The sequence below is a fragment of the Anabrus simplex genome, chromosome 3 (assembly GCF_040414725.1).
Source record: "Anabrus simplex isolate iqAnaSimp1 chromosome 3, ASM4041472v1, whole genome shotgun sequence".
In the NCBI taxonomy this organism is placed as follows: Eukaryota; Metazoa; Arthropoda; class Insecta; order Orthoptera; family Tettigoniidae; genus Anabrus; species Anabrus simplex.
In genome coordinates, this window is record NC_090267.1 from 158,866,656 (window position 1) to 158,886,214 (window position 19,559).

The window sequence follows — 19,559 nt, forward strand, 5'->3', positions numbered from 1 at the left end:
CATCCACTACAGCCACATCATCTATTTCATTATCACTGCTGGTAATACTGTCACTTCTACTTCCGACTAAACTTTCATCTGAATTATACAATATTTCAAGCACGGTGCTAGCAGTCAAACCACGGCTGGAGCGAGCTGTTGAGCGTGGCGCGTCACACGGACTGATGAAGCTGCAGCGAGACCAAAAAGAGCAGGATGAAACTGAATGAGGGGTATAACATTTATGACGAAAAAACCAACTCGATTCATATTTCAGATAAAACGTCGAGACATCGTCTTTCCTTTCAAATGAGATATATGCAATGAACAACTGGTTCTCGTATCGTATGACAGAAAGCAGCACTAACTCATGCCTACACAGTACGCTCGTGGAGCGTTACAAAAATACTACAAGCTGCGAAATAAAGTCAAATATAATAAATAAACTTCACTTCTAATGTAAAATTCGAGCAAAGAACATCACACGAAAAGACAAACTTCTCAGAATATCACTTCTTTATTTTATTCTGTAGGAAAGAATGAAGCAAACAGACTTTTTTTTAAAGCAGAGATTAGTGCTCAGACATACTTGACAAATACTTACCCTTGCAAAAACAACTTCATTTTAACGATTATCAATTCTTATTTACAACACTGATAAACCCGATAATGTCTTCTTGGATACAAAACAATGTGCATATCCGTAACTCGAAAACTCTTCGCGCTATAGCTGTAAATGCGAAACCATGTATGGGTCTATACCACGTCTAGAGGTCGGCGACTGCGGAAGAAAAGAGGGTCTATACCACGTATAGAGGTCGGCGCTGAGGGGTTAAACATGACTCAAATACAGCTGAAGATACTTCCTTCAGATATAAAGAATGATTGTAATGACATCTGTTGAGTTTTTAATGTACTACCTTCCCTTTACCATCGATAAAGCAGGACGCTGCATTACCCCGTCTATTCAATGGTTAGGTAAGCCGGGCACAGGTAAGCCGGTGGATTAACACCGTTCCATTAGTCTGGGTCAGGTAGCAAATCAAGGACCTCCATCACTCGCTATCCAACCACCATCTATCATTCATTACCTTGTGTACTTCAACAGATTTTTTGAAAAATGTACTTTCTGTTATTATATTTTACCATTGATTAGGTCTTCTGCCTTTCTTTTCTTCTTTGAATATTTTATTTGCTATTGTCTTCACTTCAATCCTCATGATATGTCCATATTTTAACAATTTTCAGGTACTTCTAGTATGTATTCTAGAACATGATTTTGCTTTACCTTGTTTACTTCCTCTATGACTGCGACTGCTATCTCACTCTTCTCTTTGTTCATCTTCATTCCAAAATTTCTTTATTTACCGACCGAGTTGGCCATGCAGTTAGAGTCGTGCTGCTTGGAGCTTGCATTCGGTAGGTAGTGGGTTCAAATCCCACTGTCGGCATCCCTGAAGATGGTTTTCCATTTTCACACCAGGTGAATGCTGGGGCTGTACCTTAAGGCCACAGCCACTTCCTTCCCACTCATAGGCCTTTCCTATGCCATCATCGCCATAAGACTTACCTTTGTCGGCATGACGTTAAAAAAAAAATCTATTTCTTCATTCCAAATATCCACTTGTTTCTAGACAGCCTCTTCGTTTTCACTCTATATGATTAAGCCATCGTGCAAAAAGCATTAAGTTCATCCTCTTTTCTGATATTGTCCTTTATTATCCTTTCTATCATTATGATAAATATGGTAATACTGGGAATTGCTGCCTGGTCTCAATTCTGTTTCCTTAATAACTTGACATGAGTTTTTACATAGTTCAGTTTGAGTAGGCTTTCATCATTCATACAAGCCGAGCCAAGTAGCTGAGGCAGTAAAGCGTTTGCAATCTGAGTCTGAATTGGTAGATTCGATCCCGATTCGGTCCAGTGGTATTTGAAGGTGCTGAAATATGACAGCCTTGTTGTCAGTAGATTTACCAGCATGTAATTGACCTTCTATGGGACAAAATTCTGGTACCATGCCATTTCCAGAAACCATAAAAGTAGTAGGACATACAAGTGGTGGTGGTGGTGGTGGTGGTGGTGGTTGCCAGTATGTGTCCACTCCAGCATTTCCAATAGCTGCTGTCTTGGAATGATACCCGTACCTTCTCTATAACAAGTTTTCAGCCCAACTGGTAGAGCTGTGGCCTTCTATTTGATCCCAGCTCAGTCCAGTAGTACTTGAAAGTGCTCAAATACACCAGCCTCATGCTGTTAGGTGACATGTAAAGGAACTTGTGGCATCTTGGCATCTCCAGAAACCATAAAAATTGTCAGTCTGAGGTAAAACCAATTACATTATTTATGATCCACCTCTGATCTGCATTTAGGGTTGCCATGCAGCTGGCAGGTTTCGTATCAATTTTTTACTTAGTCTTTTCTTAATTGATTTCAAAGAAGTTGGAAATTTATCAAAGATCTCCTTTTGTAAATTATTCCAATCCCTAATTCCTCTTCCTATAAATGAGTATTTGCTCCAATTTGTCCTATCAAGGGCGCCCATACCCGGGGGCAAGGTGGGGCCGCGGCCCCCCTCTAGCTCTCAGAGAAAGGCAAAAATCTAGTGTAGTCACGTGTTTTTCTTTCAAGAAAATGATTTAAAAGTCAGTAATACGTAAAAGCAGTAGTACCGTCCCCCACCAACAGGCAGGGGATACCATAGGTTATTCTATCGCAGAATACAAATCGCCATTTATCTTCCAAAATATTAAAATTACTAAGTAGGCCTACCCCCAGGTCTGGGCCCCCCTCTAGAAACTGTCATATGGGCGCCCATGTGTCCTATTGAATTCCAACTTTTTTTTTTTTTTCATATTATGATCTTTCCTGCTTTTAAAAACTCCATTCAAGCTTATTCGTCTACTAATGTCATTCCATGCCATCTCTCCACTCACAGCACAAAACATAACCCTTATTCAAGCAGCTCGTCTTATTATTATTATTATTATTATTATTATTATTATTATTATTATTATTATTATTATTATTATTGTTGTTGTTGTTGTTGTTGTTGTTGTTATTATTCCAACAAGTCAATTGCGATGCCTCTTCTTTCTGTTGTTCCCTCTACCTCCATTGTGTTCCTCTTCTCCTTCCTAGGTTTTGTTTGTTGATTATATAAACCTTAAATAAATAGTTCTTATCATAGTATCCTTCATTAATTTTCCTGATATCTAACCCATGTTATCATTAGAGGAGGATTGAGTAATTTCTTTATCCTCAGGCAGAACTGATCGACATTGAGGAGCGGTACTCCACTCTCCAGGAGGAGGCACAAGGAAAGACAAAGAAATTGAAGAAAGTATTTGCAATGTTAATGGCTGCAAAAGCAGAATTGAGTGACTTGCAGCATGAACAGCAGAGGGAGATGGAGGGGTTGCTGGATAGCGTGCGTAACCTGACTCGGGAACTGAAGTTGCAGGAAGCTGTCATTGAAGCTTTCATTCCTCGTCAATATCAGGTAAGAATTTTAAACTTTTGATTAAAATGCATATGACCGTGCGAGTGGCTGGGCAGTTTGGGTCATATAGCTGTCAGCTTGCATTTGGGTAATAGTGGGTTCGTCGTTCAAGTCTCCTGTAAAGAACTTCGTCTGCAATCATGTGGTGTAATACATTGTTGAGAAGTAGCAAAAGTATTATGTAACACTACATAGTACACCAGAATATTATGAAGACAGATTGTGAAAGTTCATTGGTAATGTTAGAGAAATTTGTCTTTCTGTAAACAATTGAGATTTCAGTGCAGAGGCACATTAGTGCAATATCATCGTTAGCTTCTTACCAATGTGGCTGCTGTTCGATTCCTAGCCAGTGTACATGGTGTTTTTTTTTTTTTTTTTTTTTTTTTTTTTTTTTTTTTTTTTTTTTTTTTTTTTTTTTTTTAATGTACCCTGTGGTTTGGTTTTCATTTAAATCTGGAGGTATTGAAACGAGTGGCTGCACAGTTTGGGTCGTTTAGCTGTTAGCTTGCATTCTCATGATGGTGGGTTTAAACCCCATTGTAGTCAGCTCTGAAGATGGTTTTCCATCATCATCATCTTCATTTCCAGCTTCCCGGGTCGGGTTGTGAATCAAGGACCTCCGTCGCTGCCTGTCTCTCCACCACTCTTCTCCTTTTTTAAGTACATCTTCTGGTTTTCCTCCCCTCTTCTCTATGCACTTTCACACTGAATCTGTCCACCTCTTTTGGGGTCTTCCTCATGGTCTCTTTCCTGTTAACTTCTCTAAAAAACTTTTTTTTTTTTTTTGGCACACACTCTTCTCCCATTCTTGTCATATGCCCATACCACTTTAGCTTTGTTGTTTCTATCGTGTCTTGAAGTTTCAAGATTCCTGTCCTTTTCCTTATCTCTTCATTTCTAATTCTATCCTTTCTGGTCTTGCCCTCAATACCTCTTAGGAATTTCATCTCCACTGCCTGTATTCTACTCTCCTCTCATTTTGTTTTAGTCCAGGATCCAGCTGCATAGGTTAGTTTGGGTTCATAATAGGTTGAATATAATACTTTCTTACATATCTTTGGGTCATCTTGGTTCCACAAAATACCCCTTACACTCTGGTGGAAGCTGTTTGCTTGTTGTATTCTTTTCCCAATTTCCTTGGTTATCTTTCCATCTTCTGTGATCACACTTCCCAAGTACCTGAAACTTTAAACCACTTCCAGAATTTTACCATTCAATTTTATCTTTCCTCTTCCTTCCTTCCTTCCTTCCTTCCTTCCTTCCTTCCTTCCTTCCTTCCTTCCTTCCTTCCCCTTGTCATCATTATTGTTTTACTTTTCTCTGCACTTTTTTTCATCCCAAATTTTTCTATCTCTTGATTCCATACATCTACTTGTTTTTGCACTTCTGTTTCATCTTCACCCCATTTCACTATATAATCTGCAAACAACATGGCTTTTGTTGCCTGTCTTCCCAATCTCTGTTTAATGTTCTTATGAATTTCATCCATGACTGTGATGAATAGTATGGGGGATCGTACACTTCCCTGTCAGGACCAGTTTCAACTTTAAACCATTTTGTTTTTTGTATACTAGTGTTCACACTACTAACACAATTTTTGTACATTGCTTTTATCATTTGCACTTCCTCTCTGTTAACTTGTTTTTTCATTAATGTCTCCCATACCAACTGTCTGGGCATACTGTCATAAGCTTTCTCAATGTTAATAAATAAAGGTGGTTTTCCATGGTTTCCCATTTTCACACCAGGCAAATACTAGGGCTGTACCTTAATCAAGATCACAGTTGCTGCATTCCCTCTCCTAGCCCTTTCCTATCCCATCATCGCTGTAAGACCTATTTGTGTCTGTGCGACGTAAAGTAAATTGTAAAAAATATATATCTGAAGTTTTCAAAGCAGTTATCACAGTATCAACAGTCACGTAAAACTACAGTGGAACCTTGATTCTCCGTTTTTGGAAGGACAACAGAAAAAAAGTTGTACAACACGGGAAAACGGAATATCCAGGAACAAATGGAAACCATCAACAATTTTGCTAAACATCACAAAAATGAAATATGTATGATTATAATCTTACAAATACTCCTACACCAAACCTAACTACAGCCCCAATTGGCCTTTGCCTGCCAAACGACCACTGCTCGGTCCAGAGGCCTGCAGATTACGAGGTGACACATGGTCAGTGTGACGAATCCTCTCTCCATAATTCCATGCTCTCTAGACCGGGGTCGCCATCTCACCATTAGATAGCTCCTCAATTAAAGGTAATCACATAGGTTGAGTGGACCTGGAATCAGCCCTCATATTCAGGTAAAAATGCCTGACCTGGACGGTAATCGAACCCGAGCCCTCCGGGTGAGAGGCAGGCAAGTTATACCATGAGGCCAGCTTGAAACATTAATTACCGGTACGCGAGTTAAAAATCTCTATACTTCACATTCAGTTTTACGGAAGAAACTTCCCTCAGTTTCCTCTGCAAACTACTGTCAGTTGAGTAATTTTGATCAACCAAACTCTTCTAAACATCTAATAACGCCAAACCAAACAACAATCAACCACAAGTAAATAGTTTTTAATTCTCTAGTCTAATAAAATAAAGCATATTAGATACAAAAACGCTCAACATGATAGCAAAAATCCCTTCTTTTTTTAAAATCTTGCATTGTAATTTGGTCACCGATACACTGTTTGGAGTCAGTTTCCGGAAATCTTGTAACCGTGTAAATTAGCCCTACATCATCTTTTATTCTATCCTCTTTGTCATACATTGACTTTTAAATACGGTTTCAAATGTAAGTATCGATTATCGAAAGTTCTCTAATGCATTATATTCAGTTCTGCCTCTCACTAATCACAATCAAATTGTAAAGAGAAAACAATATCATCAAAACTTCAGAAATTACAGTTATTCATGACCTTGAACACAGCTGGAAAGCACACTGGCTGCACAAGTCAGAAGAGTGAGTTGTTTTTTGATCCACATAATGATGTAAATATTGTATATTTGTGCTCATTTTGTTTCCGTCTAGGCTGTCTTTTGTTTGTTTGTTTTTTTCATTTGTTCCTTCATTATGTTTTTTGGCATTTTTTAACTTGTATTATGTAAATTATTTCAGCCCCCTCATTTTTCACTGAAGATGGCTCAAACAAGCCGAAATATGTTTGAATTTGTTTACTCCGTCTAATGATGGAATATATGATGTATTGAATTAGGAGGATACTCTCATTTTTTCACCTTTATAAAGCAAGTCAGTACTAGCGGGAAATAATACAAACTTTTTAAGTGTAACATTGCCCAAATGAAACGACTGCGGATTTTATAACGTTTTATCACAAAAACTTAAAATTCCCGGTCTTCTGTTAGGACCAAAACAGTAATAGGTAATCCTAAAACCTCCCAAGCCTTTATGTATGAAAGGTACAACATCTGTTCTAGTCTCGATAAAATAACCGTATACGATAATATTAAAATACAGGGGCCGTTTCAGTTCCTGCCTGAAAGCCCAGTGAGGGAAGTGCTGAAAATCTCTTCAGTGATACAATAGAAAAAATAAATACATCTAACCCTGGACATAATGTAGACGTTTTACAAATATGAACATTTGACAAAATTTGTTCCGTCGTCAGGTAGAGCCGTCGAAATATGCTCTGTCTCCTTCCAGTTGTTGCTGCCACTCTCTGCTTATGATTTCCAAGGATTGTCTAATTAATACCATGATATAGATGTTGATTCCCATAGGGAACCTGAAATATTTGTCCTGAATGAGTAAATTTATGATACCAATATAAATGGTCTGTTATTGGACATTATAAATTTTCCAGCTAACTCATTCCTGGTTGCCAGCGTTTCATCCCAGTGTGCTAAGTTGGGCTCATCAGTTAGTAAATAGCACACCCACCAAGATGCATGGCTACTGCATACCGTGGAGGCCACTGCGTAGGCTCCTTGGAACCACCGGCAGTGCCAATGCACTATAAGAGACTGTCCCGTTATCAAAAATTGATGCCTGTCTGGCATCTCCTTGGTCCAGTCCATGTTTTTCAGTTCTTTTTTGAGCGTTTGATTCAGTGTTCGTTTCATTAGACGAAGCATTGATTCATCAAAGAAGAGATAATAGGCACTAATGACAGAGTCGTCAACTCTGCGGTAAGCGTATGTGATAGGACCTCCCCGCTTCTTCAGGACGTTCATTGTAGCCCGCCTTCCAGATCAAGAGTTTGAATCGAAGATCTCCCACTCGGTTCCGTTCCGGGCGACCATCTTCGCTGATGAAACACCTAACTGAGATAGACATTCGGGGCAAGGCAGATTAGCCCTTTCAATTTCTTGTGCAGATAATTCATCCTCTGTCTCATTATGATCTTCGTCCTTGCTAATCTCGCTTGTCTCAAGCAAGAAATCACCAAGTGAATCGGATAGTTCACTTTCCGACTCGACATCTGTTTTTTCTAGCATACGAGACACCTCGTCAGTAGAAAATATATCGTAATATGGTATGTGCGTAAGAAGAACAGTTTCTAAATGTTCAGATGAATACAATAATCCTGTTAACTGGAACACTCATCTGACAATAACAGCTCAACAATACTAATAATCCAGGCCAGGTACACACTGCTGTCTGACAATGCAAACTGCTGCATTGTAGGCCTAATAATGAATTGTACAGGTGTCAATGACACCTTTACTGCTGTCCAGGGTATGTCATATCAAAAATCTTTGAAAATCCAAATATTTTACTGGGTGCGATACATCACTGTAAACGGGACGAACGATGAAAAGTCAAGATATTTGAAGAGAAATGATATAAGAATGCACACATTATTAAAGAAAAAATTGAAGGCAAGTATCATTATGCCCCTTCCGCTGTTCTAGTGTTAAACTTTGTGAAGGTAATCGTGAACAATTTTCCATGTCCAAGAAAATTATAAAAAATGAAACATCAGGTATACATGCTTCAGACTGCTCATATGACTGAATAGTGATATTTTTTTTTTTTTAATGCACCATTTCTATGCCTCCCATCAACTTTTCTCTCGGTATTATCATAGACTGGCACAGAATCAACTACCTGCTCTGCTAGGATTTCCCTATCTTATTTTCTTACCCTTTCACCATCCACCTCCATTCTGGAATTTAAAGCGTTATTAACTGTTGTTTTTAGAGGCCCAGAGATCGATTTCCAGTACTGGTGGAAATTTTTGTCAGGTGTGCTTGTGGTGGTTGTCGTCATCATCAGTCTATAGACTGCTTTGATGCAGCACTCCATGCCACCATATCCTGTGCTAACCTTTTTATTTCTATGTAACTACTACAGCTACTCTAATATGTTTGACATATTCATACCTTGGTCTACCCCTGCCATTCTTATGTCTACACTTCCCTCAAAAACTGATTGAACAGGCTTTGTGTCTTAACATGTGTCCTATCATTCTGTCTCTTCTTCTGTCATATTACACCAAATTGTTCTGCCCTCACCAATTCGATTCAGTATTTCATTTGTGATTCGATCTACCCATCTCACCTTCAACATTCTGATGTAACATCACATTTCAAAAGCTTTGATTTTCTTTCTGAGTTGGTTATCATCCATGTTTTACTTCCATATAATGCTACACTCCAGACAAAAGTCTCCAAAAAGTCTTTCTAATTCCTGTATAAATGTTTGAATTGAGCAAATTTCTTTTCTTAAGAAAGGCCTTCCTTGCTTGTACTAGTCTGCATTTTATGTCGTCCTTACTTCTGCCATCGTTAGTTATTCCGCTACCCAAGTAACAATGTTCATCTACTTCCTTTAAGACTGCATGTGGTTAAAATGGTACATGTGCCTGAAAAGAGCTGCACCCCCTCAGGAGGAGGATACTATCTTACCAAGAATCTTGTGCTGCCAAACTGGCAGGGACCTAAGGATATTTTGATCCACCATCTATCATACTGTTTGCCAATCTTCTTAGGTGTGAACAGTTCACTGAAGTGTAGATTTGTAAATTTAAAAAAAAAAAAAAGTTTATATATATTGTTACAGAATTTGCAAAGGCAAAGAGGTTATTACTCAGCATATAAAAAGGAACATTTAGATTAATACAGGGTCTCCCAGCAGTGTGTCTGGAGACCCAGTTTTACATTTTAAAACATAATAACTCTACCTATCTTGTCTATGTTAAAAAGAAATCTACCGAGCAACTGGCCACACGGCTTGGGTCATGTAGCTATCAGCTTACATTCGGGAGATAGTGGGTTCAAACCCTAATGTTGGCAACCCTGAACCTGAAGATGGTTTGCCATGGTTTCCTGTTTTCACACCGGGCAAATGTGGGGGGCTGTGTCGGTGCGAAATAAAGCAAATTCAAAAACAAAAAAGAAACTACTCACTTTTCAGTGACATGACATAACATCTGTGAAAAACCTAAGATTCGGAGAATTTTTATTATTTTGCCAGAAAAATTTTCAATGTTCAACCAGTATCTTCCAGAAAGTTTGCTACTAACTTAAACATAGGTTAAAATGGAGCCATTGTAATGTCTCGCATGATAGCTTTCCATAATGTTGGCTTTGCTGTGCTACCGACAGTTGTAATGTCATGTTAGATTTGCCATAACAGCTGATTACTTCATACAGATTGAGTTTTGTTTTTATACTTCATAAATTCAAACTATATCTTGTAAGAATCCTTCCTCTATAAAAGTACTCTTAAGCTCTGAATATATCACAATAATGTGCACCTGTAACGAAGCCTACTACATTCCCCCCCTAGCATATGGCTTTTAAGTGCTCGGAATGTCTGAGGACATGTTTGACTTGCCAGTTTAGTAGCTGCTTTTCTCGGTATATTCCATTGGGGGCCAGGCTGAGTGGCTCAGACGGTTAACCCGTTGGCCATCTGACCCAACTTGACAGGTTCGATCTTGGCTCAGTCCGGTGGTATTTGAAGGTGCTTAAATATGTCATCCTCATGACGGTAAATTTACTGGCACGTAAAAGAACTCCTGCAGGACTAAATTCTGGCACTTCGGCGTCTCCAAAGACGGTAAAAGTAGTTTGCAGGACATAGAGCAAATAACTCATTATTCCATGGGGTTGAGTTTCATGTACCACTCTGTGAGAGTGTTGTCTGTGGGTATAGATATAATTGTATGGGCTAGGAATAGGAAGGAAGTAACCATGTCCTTGAGAAAAGTACCATCCTGGTATTTTCCTAAAGTTGAAATGGCAAATACTGGAAAATAATTTTAAATATGGACAGGAGATTCAAACCCACTTTTCTCCCAAATACAGAGCTAGGAGCCACAACTGGCCATGCTGCAGCACACTGAAGTAACTTGTTTGGTGTCTTCTCCATTGAAGGTAAGGAGCGGACACACACACAGAACAAGACAATGTTTTAATGACTGTGTATGTTGAAATAAACATACTTCATTCATACAACTTAATAACTGGAATGAATATATATTTTTAAAATATGAATAATTTCTTCAAAGCAGACCTGGCCAACAGCTGGAAACTGCAGATGATGATGATGATGATGATGATGATTTCTTCAATGAAATAATACCGTGTTTACTTCCATAATTTTCGCCGTCACATAGTTTACTAGTCCTGATTTTGTTTACTTCTGAATGGGGAATTTTTTTTTTTTCATTTTTTCATATTTAGTACACCTGTTTTATCTAATATTTACTGCGTAGGTCCATGAGCATTACAAAATGCAGGAGGCAAGTAGCAGACTTTCTATTTTGTAATGTGGTATTTGCAAATTACAATGTTCGACTAGTTCAGTGTCTGAATGGGCACTGACTTGATGCAGTAACATTATGTGTAGTTTGTTATGAACATATACAGTATTCTGTGCGAGTGCTCTGCGTATGTTCTGTGCTCTTGTAGCTTTTGTTATTAAATCCACAATGATCGAGTATGCAAGTAATACTGCATCAAATAAACTCGCGATAATTAATAATGCTGTGATTTACTGGAATAAGGCAGTGGGCCATAAGTTTTCAGTGTCCGAATGCAACGTGCAGTTCTGGTGGAAATAGAATAATGCACTTCAAGCTACCAACAACTGTTGTAAAGCGTTTCATAGCCCAAATACTGGTAAGTTTCCATTAGTAGAAGAGGAACTTCTGGAAAGTGTATGATATCATTTTCATAACATAATGGATATACCATTTCTCATGAAATGCTATATTTTAAAGGATGTGAAATAACTGCAGCACATGAGAGTATCACCTTGGATTTAAGTTAACCCGACGCTGAACAGTAAAGTTTATGAGAAAAAAATAATCAAGAAAATAGTTGTGCCAAAGAATGTCAAAAGATTGCAGCCAAAATATACCCACTTTCATTGTTTTGTGATAAGTGTAAAAACAAACAATTATCTCCTTTCCAAAATTGGAAATGCAGACCCGACTCCTCTATCATCTTCGATATGCTACGAAGTCGAACAATTAGTATGAGATAGAATTAATACTAATAATGATATGGCCTCAGCTACTGTGTGCGGATATTTTAATTCAGTGCCATCTAGCTGCCCGTTTTCTTCTAGGTCTACTAGATGGCAGAGTAAACTAAATCTCACCGGGCGAGTCGGCCGTACAGTTAGGGGCGTGCAGCTGTGAGCTTGCATGCAGGAGATAGTGGGTTCGAGCCGCACTGTATGCAGCCCTGAAAATGGTTTTCCGTGGTTTCCCATTTTCATACCAGGCAAATGCTGTGGCTGTACCTTAATTAAGGCCACGGCTGCTTCCTTACCACTCCTAGTCCTTTCCTGTCATCGCTTTAAGACCTATCTGTGTTGGTGTGACGTAAAACCAATAGCAAAAAAAAAATAAAAAATACTGACACTCTTGAGTGTCTATGCTGAGTTTTAATGAATTTTGTTTCGTGAACACCAAATGTGTCACCAAAGTTCTTTTTCATACCAACATCGTACAACATGGAGTGTCTAATTACAGACTGAATGTCATTGTTGAATCCTTATTGACGGTTGAACTTCTTACAAAATTGTACAAAACTATTTTAATCCTTCTAGTCAATACTATTTATTTTTTACGTCCAGTTAAGACTCAAGTTCACCCATAAATAGATATGTTTCGACCTGGCATTGGGTCGTCCTCAGTAAGACATGTCATTCATTAGTCGTTGTGCTCATTACTGAGCGTCGTGACCTCATAACTCCATCATTTCCTTGTTGCAACCTTGACAAGATGTCTCCATCCAGAGCGGTTTTCACATTTCGTTAGTATGACCTGAAGTGGTAGCCCAGTGATCTTCTTCGCCTGATCTATCCATCTGCTTGCTGTTCTTCCTCGTGGTCTACTGCCTTCAATTTTGCCTTGTAAAATTACCTTTTCCAAGTTCTCTCCGTCTCGTCTCAAAATGTGGCCAAGGAACTGGAGGTAACGTTCACTCACACGGGAAGATAGACGTTTCTTGATGCAGAGTTCTTCCAGAATGGAAACATTAGTTCTTTTTTCTGTCCAGGATACACGTAGCATTCTCCGCCAACACCACATCTCAAAGGCATCAATGCGCTTTCTGTCTTTAGCATTCACGGTCCAGGTCTCACAGCCGTACAAAAAGACGGAGAACACTAGTGATTCTACCAAGCGCATCTTCGTGGCTTTTGATATTGCCCGGTTCTGCCAGATCTTAGTAAGTTTAACCATTGCAGCACGACCTAAGACAATACGTCTCTTTACCTCTTTATCACAGTTTCCCGTGTCGTTGATGACAGACCCCAAGTATACAAATTCCTTAACTATATCCAGGTCTTTTAGGTATCCCGTAAGTTGGATTTCACCTTGCCGATCAACTACCATTAGTTTGGTCTTTTTTATGTTTATCTCTAGACCATACTGAAGACTAGTGTTCTTCACCCTTACAAGCAAGTCATGAAGTTCCTCTTCACTACCAGCGATGAGGGTAGTGTCATCTGCAAAGCGTAGGTTATTAATTTTTCTGCCACCAATCGAAATTCCACCATTCCAGCCATTGAGAGCTCTTTTGATGACACACTCTGCATAGATGTTGTAGAGTTGAGGTGATAATATACAACCTTGCCTTACTCCATTCGTCACATTAAAAATGCCTGAGAGATCACCATCTACCTTTATGGTTGCTGCGTGGTTTTTATACAGGCTTTTCAGTAACGATATTAAGTGCAGTGGAACCCCAAATTCCTTTAGCACCTGCCACAACTTGTCCCACATAACACAATCAAAGGCCTTTTTGTAGTCCAGGAAGCAAATAAAGGCAGGGACACAAAACTCGCGACATTTCTCAATTATCTGTCTCATGTTCAAGATAGACTCTCGTGTTCCTTTACCTGCAACAAAGCCTGCTTGTTCTGCGGATATCTGAGGTTGCAGGAATGGTTTTAGGCGTAGATTTATTATGTAGAGCAGAACTTTGCTTGCATGGGATATTAATGCGATAGTACGATAATTGGAACAATCCCTTATAGACCCCTTTTTGTGAAGAGGGATTAGTATTGATGTTGTCCAGTCCTTGGGCCATTCACCAGTTTTCCACACCATATTACATACCAAATGTAAAACACGCATGCCCTCCTCCCCCATCACTTTCAGCATTTCTCCCAAAATACCATCCATACCTGGGGCTTTGTTGTTCTTCAAATGATTGACAGCGTTCACAATTTCAGTTAATAAAATATCAGGTTCTTCTTCATACCTCAAAGAATTTTCCTGTTCGGCAGAATTATTTCCTTTGCAATACAGCATTTCACAGTATTGTTTCCACCTCTCTATTGCTTTGTTCTTATCAGTAATGAGGTTGCCATCTTCATCTTCAATCACCCATGTGCGTGGTTTGAACTCATGGGTAATGCTGTTGATTTTTTTTAAAAGATCACGTGTTTGATTCAGCCTATGATGTTGGTCTATTTCATCACAAATACTGGTGAGATACCGTGTCTTGTCAGTTCTGCAATTGCGTTGTATTTTGCGGCAAAGTTCACTGTATGCTTCTTCGTCTTGCTTGGATTGAATGCCACGTTTCTTTAGTGTGCTCCGCTCTTCTATCAGCAGTAGAGTGGTGTTCGATATCCAGGGGTGCTTAGCTTGGGAAGAATTAGTAAATGGTTCAGGGAGAGAAGAGTTAATGATTGTCTTGAGGTTATCCCATGTTTGGGAGGCTGATCCTTCCTCCTGCACTTGCTGGAGTTTTGGCCTTATTCTTTCTCCAAAATCTTTGAGAGCCTTTTTGTCAGTAACGCGAACTTGTGTCACTCTCTTCTTCTTGGTCAGCTTCAGTTTGATCCGCATTTTCATGGATAGCATAATGTGGTCGCTACCACAGTCTGCTCCAGGATAGGTTTTGCAATCCAGTACAGAAGTCCGCCATCGTTGCCTCACCAAAATGAAATCAATCTGATTTCGAACCCTGTCGCCAGGAGAAATCCATGTGTATCGACGCCGTGGGTGATGTTGGAAGAGAGTATTGCAGATAGACAGGTTATTGCCAACACAAAACTCCAGTAGACGCTGACCACGCTCATTCCTCACACCTAGACCGTGCCTTCCAACCACATGTCCCAAATGATTATCTTCAATAGTCTCGCCTATCTTCGCATTAAAATCACCCTGAATGACTAACATTTCCTTCTGAGGAATCTTTCTGATGGTGTGTTCCAGCAACTCGTAGAATTCATCGATTTCTTCATCCACTGCAACTGCAGTAGGAGCATAAACCTGAATGAAGTTAATCCTACTTCATGTATGATGCATTAAAAACATAGGAAACACAAAGTGAAATGTTAGTTAAAAAGTTTTTAGAAAGTTAAAAAAAACTGTGAAGTGTTGATCGTTGGAAACAGTCTTGAACTGGTAGCCTTTCTGTTTCAATGCTTTTTGTTGTCCTTTGATGTGGTTCAACTGGTATCTGTATACTGTTGGCTTAGTTTGTGTGTTCTGACATGGGCTGATAGACATATGGTCTCAAACTCATAGGAGAGTACCTTACTTATAAACAACTGGAGGAACTGGAGAAAATCAAAGCTCGCTACCTCAGAAGGGTCCTGGGAGTATCAAAGTCAACCCGATCGCGGTTGGTATATGAGCTAACGAGGGAAACGTACCTGATAGAGGACCTTCGGAACGAGCTGATACTGCCAGTTAATGCGGCATACGAGAAGCTTCTACAAGATCTGAAAGCCAAGAAAATGGAAATTTGGGATTCCTTCTACACTACCGAAGCCATGATGGACAGAAGGTGGATGGGCACAAATTACCAGCTGCGCTACATCGCTACAAGAATGGCGGTCCATGGTTTCCATTTTAAGTTGTGCTCAGAGAAGAAATTCCATGACCCAAGTGATCAGTGTGTGTGCAAGCTCTGTGGTCAAATCTGCGGGCGATATCATATACAGGAATGCTCCGAGAGAAAGTGCTCAATTAGTGAATTTGTGAAAGCCTGATAGTGATAGTGATTTCCGCCCGAACTAAGCAGGTATGGATGTATATATATGATTGTATTCTTGTTTTATGGCCAGTGGCTGCATTAAAACATTATCATTATTACTAAAGCTATTTCGTGGATGGTCTTGATTTCTTTTTTCAAATTTTTCTTTGAGAGCACATTTTTTTAAAGCTCCAGCTTTTTTGTGAGCTTCAGGATGTATTGAATTTTGTTTTATGGTGTTAGCGGTATAAGCTGGTTTCTGGTAAATCTTACATGCCTGATGATTATTCTTTGGATGTGATCATTTTATGTCTAAATAATTAAGCGAGTTATTGTTCTCCATTTCGATACTGAATTTATTATTCTAATATAAATTGTTGAGTAGTTCTAAAATTTCATTTTCTTCGTTAACGCTGCTATCTACGATGGCTAGCACATTGTCGATGTAACGTGTTCAGTATTTTATAGCTTTGATCTTATCTATGATGTTTGTGTGTTCTAAGTGGTCCATATATATGTTCGCCAAAATACTCGAGGACGGTACTCCCATAGGGAAACCTGTCTGTTGGTAGATTTTATGCTCAAAAATGAAATAATTATTACTTAGAGAGAATTTGAATAGGCCTATGAACTCGTATCACCAATGCTTAATTTACTGAATTTGGTTAAATTATTCCGTATCAAATTTATAGTGGTTTTAATGGGGATATTGGCATACAAATTGACAACATCAAATGAAAGGATCTTGTGGTGTTCTGGTACCTCTGTATATTTTATTCTTTTGCAAAGTTCTATAGAGTTCTTCATTGTTGTGTTCGCTTGGTAGTGATAATGTGTACTAAGGAAATCTTGAATAAATTGAGATAATTTGTACATCAGGCTACCCCTAAAATTGTATAGGGGGTATAGGGGTGTTAACCGTAAGAATTTTTGGTAACGATTTTGCTATGGGTAACCTAGGGTTCATGGCAATGAGTTTATTCTTCTCAAATTCATTGAAGAGGAAAGTACTATTATTGACTATTGATTTCAATTCCTTTTTTGCAGGTTATTTAAGGGATTCTTCTTGATTACGTCAAATTTGTTTTCTGTGAAAAACGAATCCATTTTATTAATATAATTGTTCCTCTCCATGAATACTATTGCATTCCCTTTATCAGATTTAGTTAGTATTAGGCCATTAACCTTTAATTTTTCTTTGAGGTTTTTAACGTTCTTATTAATGGATCGGTCTAGGTTATGATTAAATTCTTGTTTATGATAAGATAAAAGTTCATTTTTCATAACGTATTTTATCTCTTCCTGTTAATCTAAGGGTAATTTGTTGATTGCCGCTTCTGTTTTTACTAAAGTGGTAATTAAACTATCATGTTTGGAGATGGTGTTCCAATTATGTTTGGGTCCACTACTCAGAATTTCAAGGTCGTCCTTGCTAAGACTTACTTTACTGAAGTTCATAACTGATGGATGAAAACCTTTGGATTTACTGTTGTTTTCAATTGTGTTGGTTATATTGACGAAGTTTTTTGTGTTCTGTTTTTTTTTTTTCCCGAGGTTATGAGCAAGTTCCATTTTTTGTCTAGTGTATATTTTTACTGGATAGTGTAGTCTCTAGTTTATTTGTGACATGTTTTTGTAGTGAATTCCATTCTAATGGGGCTAAAAATGTGGTCATTTCCAGGTGGGCCTCGTAAAGTCTGTTGTTCAAAATTGACTTTTCCTTACGTAAAAAATTGATCTCCTTCCGGTATTCAAATCTTATCTGTCTTTAATTGAGTGAATCTAGTTCTTGTAGTGTTCCTGTGCATCTTTTTAGTCTATTTATGCGTGAACTTTCGTCTTAATTGGACGTAAGAAAATATATAGTATTGACTATGAGGATTAAAATAGTTTTGTACAATTTTGTATGTAGTGTCTAATATACTTTTTTCTGCCATTCAAAAATCCAACTGTCCCTGCTGTGTTTGAACCCATGATTTTGGGATCCAGAGGCTGCCACTCTTCTTCTGATAAAATTAGTATTATTGCATGAACGACTGGAAACTAGAAACACGGATGCACAGTAATGCATGCAGTAACAGCTTATGGCGGAAAACTTCTGCCATGTGTGGTTCTAAAATGATAAACCATGCCAAAAGTCAAATCTCCATGAGGGATCTACATTCATGACATATCGTTCCCACATGATTGGATATGAACAATTTAGGGAAATTGACCTTGATCTCTTCTTCAATGCCCGGCTCTTCTTTTGTTGGACAGTTATCGTGGCCACCTGGTGGAGAATACCTAGAAGTTACTGGAAACTTTGAACACCAATTTGTTAGTAATTCCTGGTAGACTGTCTTCTATATTTCAGTAAGTAAGCCTTTCAAGAACTACATACAACAGTTCAATCAGGGCTGGATAGTGGGAAAGTGTGCACAAAGTTAAAGCAGGCAAAATTCGGAAACCATGTGTGGATCTTCTTTGCCAGTGGATACTGCATGCTTGGGGCATGATTTCTTAGGAGATAATCGAAAACACTTTCAAGAAAAGTGGGTTTCAACTCGACTGTCGGCAGCCCTGAAGATGGTTTCTCAAACAAGTTACCTAGATGAGAGTGAAGTTGATATGTTCTAGAAAGATGCAAGCGGTGAAGATGCTATTATTTGCTTGCAGCAGGAAGAATTTCTTTCCAGTACCCATAGGATATGCAATTTGTGTGTTCAGTTGCCAGACGTAAGCTTACTTCGTATGCTCTTGACCATACAGAAGAAAATTTTCCTTTCCTTATAAATACATTTATTGTTTGTTGGATTTATGCAAGTAATTTATGTAGCCAGACTTTCATCTATTATTTTCAGTCAAAAAGTATGTCACTTACACAAGTAAATGCGGTACTTTCCTAGTCTTGAGCAGCTGTGGTGCAGGAATTGAGATATGCCCATAAATCCACACAAATTCCTTTCCCTGTTTATAAAACTCCCATCCCCCAACAAGCTTGTTTCCCAGCTTCATGAGATGCATAGATATCTGCTATAAGTGAAGGTATCTTCTGCCTTGATGTGGGAAGTGTCACTTAGGAGAAAACTAAGTAAACATGTAATAGGAAGAGACTAATATAAAATTGTTTATATAGGAGGTAAGCAGACCCGGCCATCAGCTGGAAACTGCAGATGATGATGATATAGGAAGTAGAGTATAGCCCGCCTGGTGGCTATGATCGTTAAGGCATTGAAGTCTAAATGGTCTGACACCGTGGTTAGCCGGTTCCAGTCCCGTTAGTCGAAAAAAAACTCACCACCAGAATTTTGGCCGGCAGGGTAGGGGAGGTGGTGGTACACAATTTCTAATCACTAGATTGCGTGCCAGAAGCCTGGATTAAATTCCAAACCTCTCTGCAATGCTCATATGGAGTGAGGGCATATAACGTTGTTGATGATGATTCATCCGTCGGTTGGAGATGTTAAGCCTTGGTGCTATTCGATAGGAGTGCTGGCACCGGGTTTCACCCTCTCCCTTCCTACTATCATATATATCTTTTTCCCTATTTGTTTTACGTCGCACCGACACAGATAGGTCTTATGGCGACGATGGGTTAGGAAAGGCCTAGGAGTGGGAAGGAAGCGGCCTTGGCGTTAATTAAGGTACAGCCCCAGCATTTGCCTGGTGTGAAAATGG

General features: G+C 38.9%; 1 protein-coding gene across 1 annotated transcript in view; it reads left to right on the plus strand.

Moving 5' to 3' along the window:
* Positions 1-19,559, plus strand: part of Klp64D (kinesin-like protein 64D) — a 186,785-nt gene that overhangs the window by 140,825 nt on the left and 26,401 nt on the right. The window contains exon 11 of the mRNA XM_067144246.2: positions 3,245-3,481. Coding sequence (XP_067000347.1) covers positions 3,245-3,481 — 237 coding nt within the window. The remainder of the gene's footprint in view (positions 1-3,244; positions 3,482-19,559) is intronic.